Here is a 16,446-nt window from a genome sequence, read left to right as displayed (position 1 = left end):
ACACTAGTAAATACCATAGAAAAACAAAGTGCTTCATGTTCTGCTAAATTTATTTGCTAGCTTTAATTTTTACTTGACTGACTGTGATTTTATATACAAATATCATATTAAGAGGACTGTGAAACAAGTTAGTTTTGCCCTACTACTGATCCATCGATGGATGGTGGATTTCAAGCTCAATGATCACCTACAAATTTAAATGCTGCTGTTATCACCTAGGAGTGCTTTTGAACCACACCGACTATAAATTAAATATAAATTTAGCTAACAATAAAACGTATTTGGTTAGTATGACTTTAATTTGCACTGATGTACCTTTTGCCTAATTTCCTCTTTCATCTTAACAAAACATCCAAACAGAAGTGCAAGTACATTAAAAAAATGAATGAAAATAGGATTTAAGACCAAAAATGGATACACAGACACTGTAAAGTATACAGAAACTCCCTTTAGCCATAACAACAGTCAGTCTTTGTGGTTTTTAATAATGAGCACGCATTCACATGTGTGTATGAAGCTGTAGGAGGCACTGGTGGCAGTGTAATACTTCTGGCAGGGTTTCACAAATCATAAACACTCCGAGCATCGTAAGTCGTGGCCTCTTTCTATTCAGACACTTTTAAAGCAGTTAATGAGTGGGAGAGATCTGCTATGAATTAAATAAAAATCCCAAATCACTGACACACCTTCTTGTGGGTTTGGGGATTTGCAGACCACACCACAACTACACAAACACCAAGGCAAGTGGTGCAAACTTTGGCACTTGTAGATAAAGCACATGTAGTAACCTAGACTAATGAAAGAGTGGGCATGGACGTGAACATAAATACACAGTTTAAAATTAAGTGACACTGTGTGGGAGGAGGGAGGAAACCTTTCCACGAGGCTGACTCAGTTGTTTAGTTAATTTTTATTCATTATAGCAAACCCATGACATTTATGGTACATTGAAACTCATTGTCACCAGACAAAAACGATCTCATGTGTAACAGAGGCTTTATAAAAAGGCAGAGCGGTAGAAATACAAACAACATGTGCAAAATCATCATCTGCAATAGGAGTTTTCCAGTCAAGCTTTTACTATTTATTTTTCCTTTGGGCAATTCATGTGTCTCCTCTGCCCTTTCCCAGCGTGCCTACCTGCTCTATCACTTTGTTCAGCTGCTTATGAATCCTCTGAAGCTCTGTTGCTATGGCAGCCAGAGCACTTTCCATGGTGACTATGTTCACCGGCGAGGTCACTTCCTGCTCCTTCAGGCCAGATGTGAAGAGCTTCATTCCCAAACCGTCAGGTGTTGGTGTTGGCTGGTCTCTCATGCTGCTGTCAGCAGATGCAGATGAAATGATTTCTTCTAGCCTCTTCAGCCAAGCATCGTCCTGGTGCCTACCATGTAGGAGCATCCGCAAGGTTGCATTTAATCTTCTTTCCCTCTCTTCCTCCTCATCCCTGAGATCCACCAAACTCTTTTGCAGCCTAAGACTTGCCTGCTCTGCATGTACCCTGCAAGCTGCTTCCAAGCTGGGTGCACACTGCTGACACATCCCCTTCGTCAGCTTCTCCAGTTGGGTCTTAAGAGACGCCGTTCCCCCGCAGCACTGCTCCACAGATTCCAGCAGCATGTTTTGTCTCATGTTGGAGTCCTCTAGAGCGATAAAAAGTTTATCCCAGCGGGAGAAATCTGTTTGGCATGCTGCAGTTGGAGACTCACCTGCACACAACCACATAGATGCATCGATTATTCATTCCAAAAGGCAATTTAAGCATTACATAGAATTAACACATGCCATATATAACCCCAAAAAAGGAGATTTACTTTATTGTCATAATTTGACTGGACTTTATCAGTGAAACGAGTACACGGAAAGAAGGCAAGAAGGTGTTAAAACTGAGCTTCTGCTAAACATACAGCAGTAATTAGAGTTGGATGTATTTCACAGATATGATGCCAGTTTAAGTTTGGACACACTGTGAAGTATGAAAATGGCTTTGGGGAGTTATTCAACACAGATGTAAAGGTCATGAAGAACACATAAAATACACGTGCTACAATCCCAAAATGACATCAGGGGACCTCATTAATTTAGGGGTACAGCAACGAAGTCTTTGAGATTGGACGCTCGAAGAAAACCGATGCAAAAGGGACCTGACAAACATCAGAGGGGGCTTAAACTGTGAAATGTCCACCTTCTGTAGGTATTTGAGGCTACCAGTTTGCATTCTTTACGTGGACTCAAATCACAGAGGTTGCTTATTGCCTGTGCTCTGTGTTCACGGTATGAGGTATGTGTTCCAGTTATTGGTAAGTCTGTTTCATTAAGTCTGATGCTCACCTGATAAAACTGTGAAAGCCAAAGATGGTATCATCTGAGTAAAAATATACTTTACAACATCAAATATTTAAATATGGTGCATTATAGTAAACTGGACCAAGAAATACTCTAGACCAAATTTAATAAACACAACTGCTGACCTTTAGACATATCTAAATCAGTGTGTTATTAAAAATTTAATTAAACAGTAAAAATTTTAATTAGCTCGGTTTAGTAAAGCGTAGTAAAACTGAAGAGAAATTCATCACAATATCTATCTGTTCAAACAAGCAGGGAGCAGAAAAGAGAAAAAAAAGAGAAAGAAATAAAACTCACCCTCCTGCTGGTCCAGGGGGATCTCATTGTCATAGCTGTCTTCATAGATTCTTTCATACTCGATGTCATTTATACACAACGATGGACCCGTACACAGCACCAGGCAGATCCAAAACACATGCATGATGGAGTTCTTATGCATGTTTTTTCTTAAGATTTGTTGGGTTGCAGCGCATATATCTGAAAACATCAGAATCCTCTATCAGCAAGTTTTCCTGCTCCTGCACACTCCAGCTGCTCTGTCTTTACTTAGTCACCTACTTCACTATATGTAGAGCACCTCTGAGTTAGCCAACTATTGGAGCTGCTGGGTTATAAACCCTGAGAGAAGGAAGGAGGGGGGACCAAGCTGGGGAGGGGTGGGGCAGAGCTGGTTCTGTTGAATGAGTGAGTAATGCTCCAGCGGAGGTAATATGTCATAATTCACAGGGGCTGACAAAAAGCATGCACGATGGAGATGGACAGGCTATGTGCGCTTGTTAAAGTTAAGCCATCTCTAGACTCTGAGTCAGTCTGCTGATGTAATGACACGTTTACACTGTTGCAGTAGCTTTGACATTTAACATAACTCCAATTACGCCATTTGGCAGATGTTGTGTCATTTTAAAATTTGTCTCCCAACTCAGTTTATTATTTATTATATTATTATTATATCATATTATTTGTTTAATCAAAGTCTGATATGGAAGATATCTTTACTGATATCTATAGATAAGATATATCTATAGATAGAGAAGATATCTTACTGATATATACTTTTTCTATATAACAGACCAGTAGTATAATAAAATATCTAAGTGTATAAATGTCCAGGTTCAGTGTAATTATTGCCAGATAAATGCATAGCCTTCAACTTCTTATTCATTAACAACGACATTACATCATCACGGCTATATTTAAATTGATTTGAAGAGATATTTGTATGCTCTTCTAATTTAATTCACTTTTATATGTGTAGCACCATGACTTTTGCTCATATTATATAAAGACCTTCAGTGGTCCTCACTGAGCAAACTCCCAGTGACAACAATGAAGCAGAAATCAGAGAGGTGAATTATCTGCCTCAGCAGAAGATATATTTTATATCTCCCAGAGTTAGGCAGCTGTCATATTGTTATATTTACAACAAAAATATAACAAGTTAAGCAGAAGCAGAATGCCATATGTGTACATATGACATAATAACTACCTAATAAGGAAAAACTCATCTGAAGTCAAAATAAATACAATAAAATCAAATAAGTATAAATTGAAATAAAAATATTACATGCATAATATTTTTACAGTGGGGCAAAAAAGTATTTAGTCAGCCACCGATTGTGCAAGTTCCCCCACCTAAAATGATGACAGAGGTCAGTAATTTGCACCAGAGGTACACTTCAACTGTGAGAGACAGAATGTGAAAAATAAATCCATGAATCCACATGGTAGGATTTGTAAAGAATTTATTCGTAAATCAGGGTGGAAAATAAGTATTTGGTCAATAACAAAAATACAACTCAATACTTTGTAACATAACCTTTGTTGGCAATAACAGAGGTCAAACGTTTACTATAGGTCTTTACCAGGTTTGCACACACAGTAGCTGGTATTTTGGCCCATTCCTCCATGCAGATCTTCTCGAGAGCAGTGATGTTTTGGTGCTGTCGCCGAGCAACACGGACTTTCAACTCCCGCCACAGATTTTCTATGGGGTTGAGGTCTGGAGACTGGCTAGGCCACTCCAGGACTTTCAAATGCTTCTTACGGAGCCACTCCTTTGTTGCCCGGGCGGTGTGTTTTGGATCATTGTCATGTTGGAAGACCCAGCCTCGTTTCATCTTCAAAGTTCTCACTGATGGAAGGAGGTTTTGGCTCAAAATCTCACGATACATGGCCCCATTCATTCTGTCCTTAACACGGATCAGTCGTCCTGTCCCCTTGGCAGAAAAACAGCCCCATAGCATGATGTTTCCACCCCCATGCTTCACAGTAGGTATGGTGTTCTTGGGATGCAACTCAGTATTCTTCTTCCTCCAAACACGACGAGTTGAGTTTATACCAAAAAGTTCTACTTTGGTTTCATCTGACCACATGACATTCTCCCAATCCTCTGCTGTATCATCCATGTGCTCTCTGGCAAACTTCAGACGGGCCTGGACATGCACTGGCTTCAGCAGCGGAACACGTCTGGCACTGCGGGATTTGATTCCCTGCCGTTGTAGTGTGTTACTGATGGTGACCTTTGTTACTTTGGTCCCAGCTCTCTGCAGGTCATTCACCAGGTCCCCCCGTGTGGTTCTGGGATCTTTGCTCACCGTTCTCATCATCATTTTGACCCCACGGGATGAGATCTTGCGTGGAGCCCCAGATCGAGGGAGATTATCAGTGGTCTTGTATGTCTTCCATTTTCTGATGATTGCTCCCACAGTTGATTTCTTCACACCAAGCTGCTTGCCTATTGTAGATTCACTCTTTCCAGTCTGGTGCAGGTCTACAATACTTTTCCTGGTGTCCTTCGAAAGCTCTTTGGTCTTGGCCATGGCGGAGTTTGGAGTCTGACTGTTTGAGGCTGTGGACAGGTGTCTTTTATACAGATGAGTTCAAACAGGTGCCATTCATACAGGTAACGAGTGGGGGACAGAAAAGCTTCTTACAGAAGACATTACAGGTCTGTGAGAGCCAGAGATTTTCCTTGTTTGAGGTGACCAAATACTTATTTTCCACCCTGATTTACCAATAAATTCTTTACAAATCCTACCATGTGAATTCATGGATTTTTTTTTTCACATTCTGTCTCTCACAGTTGAAGTGTACCTCTGGTGCAAATTACTGACCTCTGTCATCATTTTAAGTGGGGGAACTTGCACAATCGGTGGCTGATTAAATACTTTTTTGCCCCACTGTAAATATTTCTAAACTAGCAAAACAAAATTTAAATGGCTTAAATGTAGTAAACACAGCATGGTAAATATCAGGTACAATCAGAGAGAAAGCATAGAGATGAAAGTGTGCAGTAGTGAGACATAAATGCAAAGCAGAGCAGAGGGAAGGTGCTCAGCGCAGGTATCCAGATGCCTGAACATCTATAGCAGCACGACTAAGGGGGAATTCAGGGTCAACTAAGATAAGCCTAAAGTTTTAATCTTAAATTACCTCCAATAGCTATCTTCTGAACACAGATTGAAAACCGATTTCACTGAAGAGGATTCTGCCTCCCTTATTGCCCTTGGTGCTTTAACAGGTTCATAGATCAGGGTAATGTACTATGATGTCTCTGAAATACAGAGTTTTGTCAATAAGAGTTTTGTATGTAAGACCACAAATTGCAAATTCTATTTTGATTTTCAGGCAGCTGGTGAAGAGACACTACTACTGGACAAACATGATCTCTTTGCGATCGGTCAGTATTCCAACATTGCAGCATTTTGGAGCTCATCAGGGACCTATAAGGACATCCTATTAACAATGAATACATAAACATATGTATTAAATTTTAATCTCACAATAACAACTGTCCAGATAAGCATATACAACATGTCTACAACAGCAGCTGGGCTGTAGAACAGGTCATTTTAGCCAACAAGGCTCCACAGAGACTAACCTTTTTCAGTGCCTCACCAGTTAAATGAGTTAACCCCCCCAGGGACCTTGAGCAAGTGGAAGAAGGCATTCCTAGAAACTTGCTTCTCTGTGTTTTTTAGTAAAACGTACCTTTTTTATGGATAGACTGAGTCCCCATGTACAGTTTGCACAACCATCAGACCTCTTAACGTGGAAAAGTTGCAACACTGAATGGTCTGGATTTCATTATATGCTTGTGAAATAGCATTATTGCATTCTTAGTAAAACCAGCTGCATGTTCAGGTCTCTGATCAACAGGTGTTGTGGCTAAACAGCAGAAGTAGGACAGGTCAAGGTCAAAGGAAAAACCCTGACTCTTCTCCCTGCAGACCTCCAGAGTGACCACTTTACTGCACATGTCAGCACGTCTGCCGGTCTCTATTCCTGATAGTCTCTGTCTGGGCGGCTATAATTGTAGCAGTGGGAGCAACAACTGTGAAGCTGGCACATTTATTTCAGGAAAACAGAGAACCTGCAGGAAAAGATGGATTGAAGATTTAGAAAAAGATGAAAGACTTTGAGTTGTGGGCGAGGAAACGTACAGAAGGTCAGGTTTGTCTTTCGTCATTATTGCGTATGCAATTCCTTGTCCCATTTCTGTAAAACAGAACTGAATAAGCTCCCTGGAAGAGTTACATGTTAGAACTAACAACTGAGCTTTATGAAACCGATAGTGTCGCTATTTTCATCTTCCTTCTTCGATCCCATCTAAAGGATTTCCACTTCTTTTTTCCTCTTTATAGGTCATCTTTCCATGTAAGCCATCACATGAATCATCAGAAAGGAGTTACATTTATCAGCAACTGCCAGATGCTGTTTACCACCCCAACATGCGTACCACACTGACAGTTTAGCTGTCATGTAAAACACTCCCAGCTGGCAACGGGGGAGGGGGGGTGATGAGAGATGAAGGGAGGACAAAAAATACAGAGATGTGGGAAAAGATGGAAAGGAAGGGAGAGAGTGAGAGAAAGATGGTGATGACTTAGATTTCTAAAGCATTTTCCCCCCATTTTTTTGCTTTTCTCACTCTAATTTTCCTGACTCTAATTTTCAGAGCCGGGAAATTAGAAGAAAACAGATCCTGTGATTTGGCTCATTCTGACGAAACAGGGCTGTTAGGGAAAATGGGACAATGGGTGTTGTCAGCTAAGCTTGCATTAAACAGGCAATGTAAAACAGCAACAGGACTTCACTGTTGCGCAAACCACATGGTAACAGTGCAAAATCACACAGACCATTTTATGAGAACTGAGTGTTATTTTTGGGTGTACACGCTTTTTGTTACCAATATGTGGGACAGGGAGGGAAGGAAAACATGCAAATATGGCGCTATTATTAAAATAGAGCATGCCGTAAAACAGTAGAGTCCTTGAAATCATATAGCAGACTTATAATAGTGTCTAATCATTTAAAATGATTGCATTAGTCATCATTGCATGATTTAATAAAACACCGCACAGGATACAGTGATGCTAAAAATAAACTAGATCCAAGGGTTTACATATCAGGACATAATAAAAAAATATCTGGTCCTTAGCGGGTTTTAAAATTAGGTAAATACAATTTTGCGTGAACAAAAATATGCGACATATTACACCATGTTAATATTTACTAAGCCAAAATACAGAAGCATTGAATGAAAAAGAAAGCACGCTCAGCATTCCTTCCTGCTCTACCATGATAGAGCATTTATATGTGCTGTGTTTGCTTTTGTACATTATGACCTCTTTGGTCCCGTCTGTCCAAAGATCATTGTTACAGAAGTCTTTTTTCAGATGCAACTTTGGAGACTTCAGATGTTCTGCTGCTTCTTTTTAAAAAGAGAAGAGGTTTTCTCTTGACAGCCATCCTTGTTTGGTCTTTATCTAATTGTACTGTCATGAACTTTAATATTTAACATGCTACCCGAGGCCAGTAGAGTCTGAGATGTTACTCTTATTTCATTTTTTTATTTTATTTCTTTGAGCATTACATGGTCTGGCTTCAGGGTGAATTTGCTCTGAGGTCGACTCCAAGGAATGGTGGCAATTGTGTTGAATGTTTTCCACTTGTGAATAATCTTTGTTACTATAGAATGATGGACTTCAAATAACTCTTCCAGAATAACGGGCAAAAAATGTCTAAGATCACTGCTCATGTCTTTCCTCAGGGCACCGTGTTGACACAGACCTTAATGTTTCAGACATGCAAGCTGCCAAAACGTCTGCGTTTCTAGAGCAGCTAATGATCGATAATCAAGTGCATTTTATTAACAGCACCTGGCTGCTGTTTACGGTCTTAATTGCTGTGTAAGCTTTAAGGCTGTACTTAGTTTCTCCACACACTGCTTCTGCATTTTGGCTTATTTTTTGGATAAACAATGGCTGAACAATATGTCATGTTTTGTAGTTCACCTGAAGGTGTAGTTATCTAAATGTAAAACAAGGTAGATGGGGTTTCATTAGAATTTGTTTTAAAAGGTTTTTTTTAATGTATAGGTTATCTAACAATCTTCTTTATAGCTAAGATAGTTTAAAAATAATATCAAAGTAATTAGAGCACCTTACTGTACTTGGGTGAGTAGTTCCAGGTTATGAGCTCAGTCCACTTAGATTTTCTTACTGCACAGATGACATGATGCTTTGAATATCAGTACATCTTCTAATAAACATCAGTCCACCTTCATTATTTTTCTCTGCTTGGTCTCGCAATCAAACTCGTGGTGAATGTAGATAAGGAGGGCTCTTACAGACACTGGGGACATTTATATTTTTAAGGGAAGACAAATCATGTGATAGAAATAACAAGATAATAAATGTATTATGCAGATTGTTTTCTTTTTATTGTTATTTTATTAAGCATGGGTAGGAAAATCTGGCCTTTATCTTTAGTGAATTTCAATTATATTTTTGAATAACAATGCATTAGCATGAGGCCTTTACAGACTAAACTATGAGGGTTTGCACCCATCTGTAACATGTGCCCCTCAGGTAGCATCAGAAGAAACCAAATAAGCTAAAAAAAAAAAAAAAAAATCAAAATTTCCTTTATCCATTTCCCCAACTCACTCATCATGAACAAAGCGTCCCTTTCCTTCCTGTATCAAACAAAAGATTCATACCAAGACTTATGAGAGATCTGCTCAAGGACAAAGTGCGAACCGGAAATATAAAAATATGCTGGAATTGTGACAGGGACTTGTTTTGTCGGTGCAGAGGAAGAACGCTCATGAACATTTAGGGACAGATTTATTTTTCCTTGCTGAGTTGTAGGGGAAAAAATAGCAAGAACTGAATCTGCATTCAGCGATGGCTGCACCTCAGCCCCTGTAAAGACGTAAGATATAACTGTTTATAGTGTTAATGAACCGCAGGCTCTGCTTTGATCAGTATCACACCAACTGCTCTTAATTGATCTAATCTATTTTGACAGCTCTAGACAGGAAAAAGGTTAAGTGGGAGTGAAAAACAGACACACATATGCACACTTTTGTCAGCAATTCTGGGTAACTATTACAGCTTATGTGCATGTGTTGAAAGGCTGTGATTCATGTAAAACAAAAGGAGATCTCACTCTTGTGTAAAAAAGAAAAAGTGAAGCGAATCCAGCTTAACTGCAAGCTTGGCAGTGAGTCAGAAACAGTGAAACAAACAGAATTTTTTGGAGGCTTGATCAAGACCTCAGTCTGAAAATATTGTCACTGCGTGTAAATCTAAGACAGATGGCTGGTATGATGGGAAAGTGAGCTATATGAACTGTGGTTTTAACAAGGAAATTACAGAAACACCTTGACTGGAGAACAAAGATAGACGCCACACTTGATTTAGACCGGCATGACATCACTGTTTGCATATTTATTTCCACATCTTCACATGAATCACGCGCAAACTCAAACCCACACTGACGTCAGCTCAACGACTCGTGGCTGAATCATGACTGCGTGCGTGTAGTTTGAAACTGGCAGCAGCTCTGATATGAAGACTACACAAACCCACACACATCTTTACATACTGGGACAAAAGCATTGAGCTTGTAGGCAATTATTTCAGTACAGCCAGTGCTACATTAATATTTGTTTCCATCCAGAGTCCCTCCAGAGTAGACCCACGTTAGGCAGGTCTGCCCTCATGAAGAAAATTAACAACATCTGGACGTGGAAATTTCCACCCATTTGACCAAATGGGGGCTTTAAGAAGGTAAAGGGTGAAAAATGAGTGTATGCGTGGGAAAACACCCAGCGCGCGTATGAAGAAGCACAAAGGTCCAGTCACCTCTGGGTTCCCCAATGCAAATGCGCTCAGACAGAAGTGAAACTGTGTTTCGTATGGAAAATGACCTCATGTTTAACAAACAAGAGTCAGAAGGTGGCAGTCACATATATGCACATACACTTCTTTCTAAAGGTGTCACATGTTTGGGCCAAAGTATTACCACAAGTTCACACGGTCACTGAGACACAGTAAAATTCATGTATTCACACCAACACATACACTTGGCACAGAGCTTGCTTAGTTCTCACTGACCAGAACGTAAAAAAAAGAAAGAAAAAAAGATCAGTTTCACAGACACTAACTGAAAACAACTTTACACTGCAAAATGATAACAGTCTGTTAGCTTCGTCTTCCAGCCTGAAACCAAGAAATGTTACACACAGAACAGACTTTACATCTACCATCATCATGTTCACACAGCATGAATAATACATGGATAAAGCTCAAGTCTAAAATGATTGTGGCACTATATTACGCTTTTAAAAAATAAGCAACTTCAACAACTTCACATTATAATCCCTAAGGGATTAATTAAACTGGAACATGATATAATCACTGTGTATATTCCTAAAGTCAAAGCTGAAATACTCTGGGTTGATGCCATGTTCCCAACCTGCCGTCTCTACTGGCCCACATCCTGATGGCCTGACGAAGACTCCTGGACATCTCCTTCATTGATGCTACAGGTTGCACTGGGTTGTAAAGGCGGGGAGGCTGCTGTTGCTGCACCATTGCTTATTGAAGATGTTGTATTGAATGTTAGTACCTGGGTAGAAGCAGGAGAAGCATCAGACATCCTGGCCGTCCTGCCGGGTGCTTGGAGCTGATCCGTTTGGTTTGGTGTAGAGACACGATCAATCGCTCGAACAGTTGTTGACTGGCTATAGATTGGTGCATGGTTGCTGGGTGTTTGTCTGGTGGTGGAGATGATGATGTTGTTATTGTTGTTATTTGTCTGGTGAGTCAGAAGTGCACTGAAAGATGAATCTGCTGTGGTTTTCACAGTTTGGGGTGGTGAGTTTAAAGTCCACGAGTCCTGGTCGAAATCTGGAAGCTGGTGGACGAGCACAGGTAACGGAGTGACGTGATTTGCACTGATGGGTTCATTCGCCTCGTGGTTGCTTGTTGATGGCTGACCAACGGGATTACTAATTGCAGACTGCCAGTTATTGGAACAGAAGACAGCTGGAATGCTGCAGAGAAATAAAACCATAAATATAATCCACTCATGTTCAAATCATAAAGTATTCTTTGTAGTCCTGGTTTCTTTAGAAGACCAAATGTCCTGAATATTTTCTACTTTGTACTGAAGTTATATAATCTGCTCGTTAAAACTTCTAATTTATTCAGTTTCAATTAAAAGAAAAACGATACAAAAATATAATGGATTTGACCCAAATCTCACTACAAACTGTATTTTTTTAAAGAAATTTTGCAAATAACCTGTTTTATTCACCAAAACTGAAAATACATGTTTTCTTAGACAGCCATGATTTGGAGATTCATTGTGCTGTATGAAAAATTACAAACCTAAACAGCTCAAGGTATAAATATAATAAAAACAGAAATTTAATCTCACACCAGAAGGCTCATCCAATCTTTTTTCTAGGAAACACTGCAAAAATGAAATCTTGAAACCTTTTATGCAACCTTTCTGCTTTCCTTCACTGGCTTCTAGTGAAATAAATAACATACAGAGCCCTACGTGGCCAGGCTCCTGTATATACAGCTCAGCTACCAAGAGCTTATAACCTTAGTTGGCCTCTCTAATCATCTTATCAATGTATCTTAACTGCTCCTTGCTCTTATTTTAAATCCAGAGGGGACCACACTTCTGATGTTGGAGAGCCTAAATTTTGGAACAGTCTTCCTCGCCCTGTCAGGTCAGGCAAAAGAGTCATTTGTTTTAAAAAACTGCTTTTTCTTAAGCTTTCTCCCATTATTTTTGGCCAGTTGGGCATAAGACTGTATGCCTGACTGTGTGTCTGTATGCTGAAACATGTACATGTATGGTTTAATTCGAACTGTGAAGTACTTTGGAACTGTGTGTTAAAAAGCGCTATACAAATGAAGCTATTCTTCTTCCTCTTCTGAAGATGGAAATGAGACTACACAGACCTGGCCAGCTGTTTTTGCAGCTCCTGAGCATGTTGGTTGCATTGAGCATAGTAGCTAGCCTGAGCATCCACAAAGTCAGTGAGGCTCCGCATATGGTTGGTCTGTAGAGGTAGATAGCAGGAAAACATATCCAACAAGGTAAAGAGCCACAAGCATTAAATATAAAAAGCAACAGTTCCTTTAAGAAACAGATAGTAAAAAAAAACAAACACAAATTTGAACTCGTTAAGTGTACGTACATGTGTGTTGCTGAGTCCTTCCACAACAGCTCTTGTGATTTCTGACTGTCGATTGTAAAGACTCTGACAAATCCTCAGCTCCATCTCTGCCTACACATACAAACCCACACACACACACACACACACACACACACACACACACACACACACACACACACACACACACACACACACACACACACACACACACACACACACACACACACATCTGTATGGTTTTTCTCTTATTTTTCTAAAAATGGCTGCCGAAATAATACAACATTTAAAATGAGCTCAAGTCTAAACAAACAGAAAACTACAGAAAGGAAATATTGTCTGTGCTAACAGCAGCTCCATATTCATATCAATTACTGCTGAGAGCCTCACTGATATACTGTATGAAGACCATTTCAGATCCTGTGTTCTTTAAACTGATAAGGAACTCACCTGTGAGATTTCCTGAGCCCAGATCTGTTTGCATGAAAGAGACATAAGAAGACCAATGCCTTATTTGAAGATTGAACAACAATTTCATCTGCGTCTGTTAATATGCACGTTCCTACACAGAACTGCTGACCTTTAGCCATTTAACACGCAGGAAGCTGAACATGTAGGAGACATGAGACAAGTAGTCATCTTCCAGTGGGTTGGCATTTAGGTTCTGACAAAAAGACAGAAGATACAAGAACTGTAATGTCAAATATCAACATGTTTAGCTTTTAGTCAGAGTATGACTAACTGAAAAGTATGTAATAATGTAAAGGTGTAACTCACTCTGGCCTCTTGCTCAGCCTCGTGGGCTTTTCTCAGCCTGGCCTTAGTGATATCCAAGTCCAAACGTTTATTCACCAACATCTTGCGTTCATTCTAGGAACAAGCAATCTTGTTTACTTTACAAATAACCTATAAACTAAATATTATTTTGGGTGACAGCGTAAAATAACCTAATCACTGCTGTGATAATCACAATAAAGGTGCGAGTTTGTGTGCATGTGATACAGAGGCATGTGTTTACCTGTATGGCTTTGTATTCCCCCTCAGTGAAACTCCGCAGGGGAGTGAGAAAGTGAACGTTAGTGCTTTGGACAAACTTCCTCTCTGCCTCGCCGAGCTGCTTCTGAGCCTCTCCACACCTTATCAATCCAGTACCTGAGCAGAGAAACATAAAAATACAACACAGTGACAACTTTTCAATATATACTCATAACACAAAAAAGACAAGAATAAGCAAAGAAATGAACATGTGAAAATAGTTGAGATCCTTCTCGCAGATCAATAAAATGCACGTACTCATTAGCCACTTTATTAGGTATTCCTGCTCAACTGCTTGGTAACCAACCCTGTATTGGCAAACTGCATGTACCTAATAAAATGGCTGGTGAGTGTGTACTCACCATAAGGTGTGTTTGATCCAATCTCCAGCCCGGCCTGAGTCATCTGATCTCCCAGTAACTCAACGGCACGAGGCCGGGGTGGGACGCTCCACTCCAGATGCTGATACAGCCGGTCCTCTAACCGCACTCCTGTGTATCAGAGGTCAAAGGTCACATCAAAATTCAGTGGCTACATTTTCTATACACCATGTGACAATTTTTATCATGTACATTTGTTAAAGGATGCACCTGTGACAATACAATTAATAAAAATGGTAATAAACAATACACACACAACACCTCTCAAAACATAGTTCATCCCTGTGATTTAAACTGTAATGCATTGGTTTCATAGTTTCTTCCACAAGGAGAAGGTCCTAAAATATTGTTTCATATAATAAATATCATTGTAAAAATGATTTTACAAGAAGACTATAAACCCTTGGAAGATAAATTCAGCGAGACATGACCTGAAAATGTATCCTGGATGCATCTGGCAGCTGAATGTACCTTTTATTTGATAGATTGCAGACCACATCCACTCATAACTCCATTAGAAAACGTAATTGGATTCAAACAGGCTAAAGAATAAGCATCTCTATTCATCCGAACAGGCCAATTGCTACCAAAGTAAACAAGAGACATCAAGGAAGATGTATGCATGTACTGTGGGAGGACAAAGAGAGCTGAAACGATTGGTCCCAGAGGTAAAGACTCTCAGCTAACTCAGGACCACAACAGTAAGTTGATGGGATTTGATGACTCTGCTTTTATCTGTATGTTGGCAGCTGGAAATTGCTTGATATCATCCCAGATGCATTTTCTTCATAAATATTTACAGGTCATCTAAATATTTCTCATCTTCATTGTAAATGTCTTTAAAAATACTCCATAGAATACCTTCCTCGGAAGAGGGAAACCATCTCCATTACTCTTAATGAGATGATGTTTTATGATGCTCAGATCTTTTTTCTCACCTTTTATATATTTGGATACAGTGAACAGGTTAGAGTTCAGGATCATAAAAACAGGGCTAATTGTGGCAAAAACAGGACCAACTGTTAGTGAAGTGGGTATGTATACATCTGTAACTGCTCAATGAATCAGGGCAGCTTCATTAAATCAATTCATGTTCTCCTACCGAGGCTTGGCTGCAGTAAAGCCTCAGTCTGGGAGATTATCTGGTCCGTCCACGTCTTGGTGGCGTCCGCCCGTGATAAAAGCTCCTCCAGTCCGGGATCCAACTCAGTCCTCTCGGCCTGTCCTAGACTCTCTCCAGTGTACTGGAGCGAATTTCAGGGTAACATTGATTAACAAACTGCTTAACTGCGCACTTTTCTTTTAGTAAGGGCAGTCGCTGATTTAGGGTTGAAATTAAAGCCCAGGAAAAACACATAATAGTTTCCTTTATTATTATTATTATTATTATTATTATTATTATTATTATTACCTGAACAGCGCGGTTGATGAACTGACCAGCATCCACGGCCAACCGAGTCAAATCCATGACAGCGTCCCCAAGGTCGCGTCGTCTCCGGCGGACCAACTGACAATCAGCGGCCAAGCAGGACCGGGGTAACCACGCTATGAAAAGACAGCTAACCAACAACAAGAGGAAGACCTCGCCATAGCCTCCCGGCTAACCGCCCCACTTTCTGCTGGCAAGATTACGGTCCGTTAACACCGAGCAGCCGAGCCCAAGAGGACGAAGCAAGTGCGTATGTTGACCGTTTAGCCTCCTCCGCATCCTGAGCGCGTCTTCTGTCGAGTTGGATGTCTTTAACATGTGTTTCAGAACCGTGGAAAATAACAGCATCGCATCGGCTATCCAAAACGGTCGGCTTTGACAACAGCAACAGATTCACAGTGATATTAAATATTAGCTAGCGTTTTTGATTTTTTTTTTCAAAGCTTCACTACAACGATAAAACGGATTATTTTGAATACCGACAGGTTTAAATAATATTAAGCTTTTACATAAATTAAACTGGACATTTATAGGTGTCGAAAATTCAGTAAAATTATTAGTATATTTAAAAAAAAGAAAAGATTTACCTGATAAGAGAGCGCCTTTATCCACACTTCCGGTTCAGATCATTCAAAATAAAAGCATATTCCTATGTATTTATCTTGCTTTCCCACTATAAATATGTAAATACATAAATACAACCAAGCTCATCCTGATCTATCCCAAAGCCAGCTGAAACAACAGCCAAGCATTAACAAAAAGAAGAA

General features: G+C 39.9%; 2 protein-coding genes across 2 annotated transcripts; both read right to left on the bottom strand.

Annotated features, from left to right (window-relative positions):
• Nucleotides 1-1,061: 1,061 nt before the first annotated feature.
• LOC146646699 (uncharacterized) lies at nucleotides 1,062-2,874 on the bottom strand. The gene is made up of 2 exons (XM_085392394.1): nucleotides 2,647-2,874; nucleotides 1,062-1,709 (listed from the first exon to the last, which is right to left on the bottom strand). Exons 1-2 carry the CDS (start codon nucleotides 2,834-2,836, stop codon nucleotides 1,105-1,107), a joined length of 795 nt encoding a protein of 264 aa, XP_085248520.1. The 5' UTR covers nucleotides 2,837-2,874; the 3' UTR covers nucleotides 1,062-1,104.
• A 6,914-nt stretch (nucleotides 2,875-9,788) lies between these two features.
• LOC146646698 (endophilin-B1-like) lies at nucleotides 9,789-16,105 on the bottom strand. The gene is made up of 10 exons (XM_085391237.1): nucleotides 15,662-16,105; nucleotides 15,353-15,494; nucleotides 14,233-14,361; nucleotides 13,854-13,987; nucleotides 13,613-13,705; nucleotides 13,416-13,499; nucleotides 13,286-13,309; nucleotides 12,860-12,949; nucleotides 12,621-12,721; nucleotides 9,789-11,695 (listed from the first exon to the last, which is right to left on the bottom strand). Exons 1-10 carry the CDS (start codon nucleotides 15,716-15,718, stop codon nucleotides 11,125-11,127), a joined length of 1,425 nt encoding a protein of 474 aa, XP_085247363.1. The 5' UTR covers nucleotides 15,719-16,105; the 3' UTR covers nucleotides 9,789-11,124.
• Nucleotides 16,106-16,446: the final 341 nt, after the last annotated feature.

The sequence above is a fragment of the Rhamphochromis longiceps genome, linkage group LG19, assembly GCF_057381845.1.
Source record: "Rhamphochromis longiceps isolate RC_006_pf linkage group LG19, R_longiceps_female_GT1.1, whole genome shotgun sequence".
Taxonomy (NCBI): Eukaryota; Metazoa; Chordata; class Actinopteri; order Cichliformes; family Cichlidae; genus Rhamphochromis; species Rhamphochromis longiceps.
This window is presented reverse-complemented; position numbering and strand designations above follow the sequence as displayed.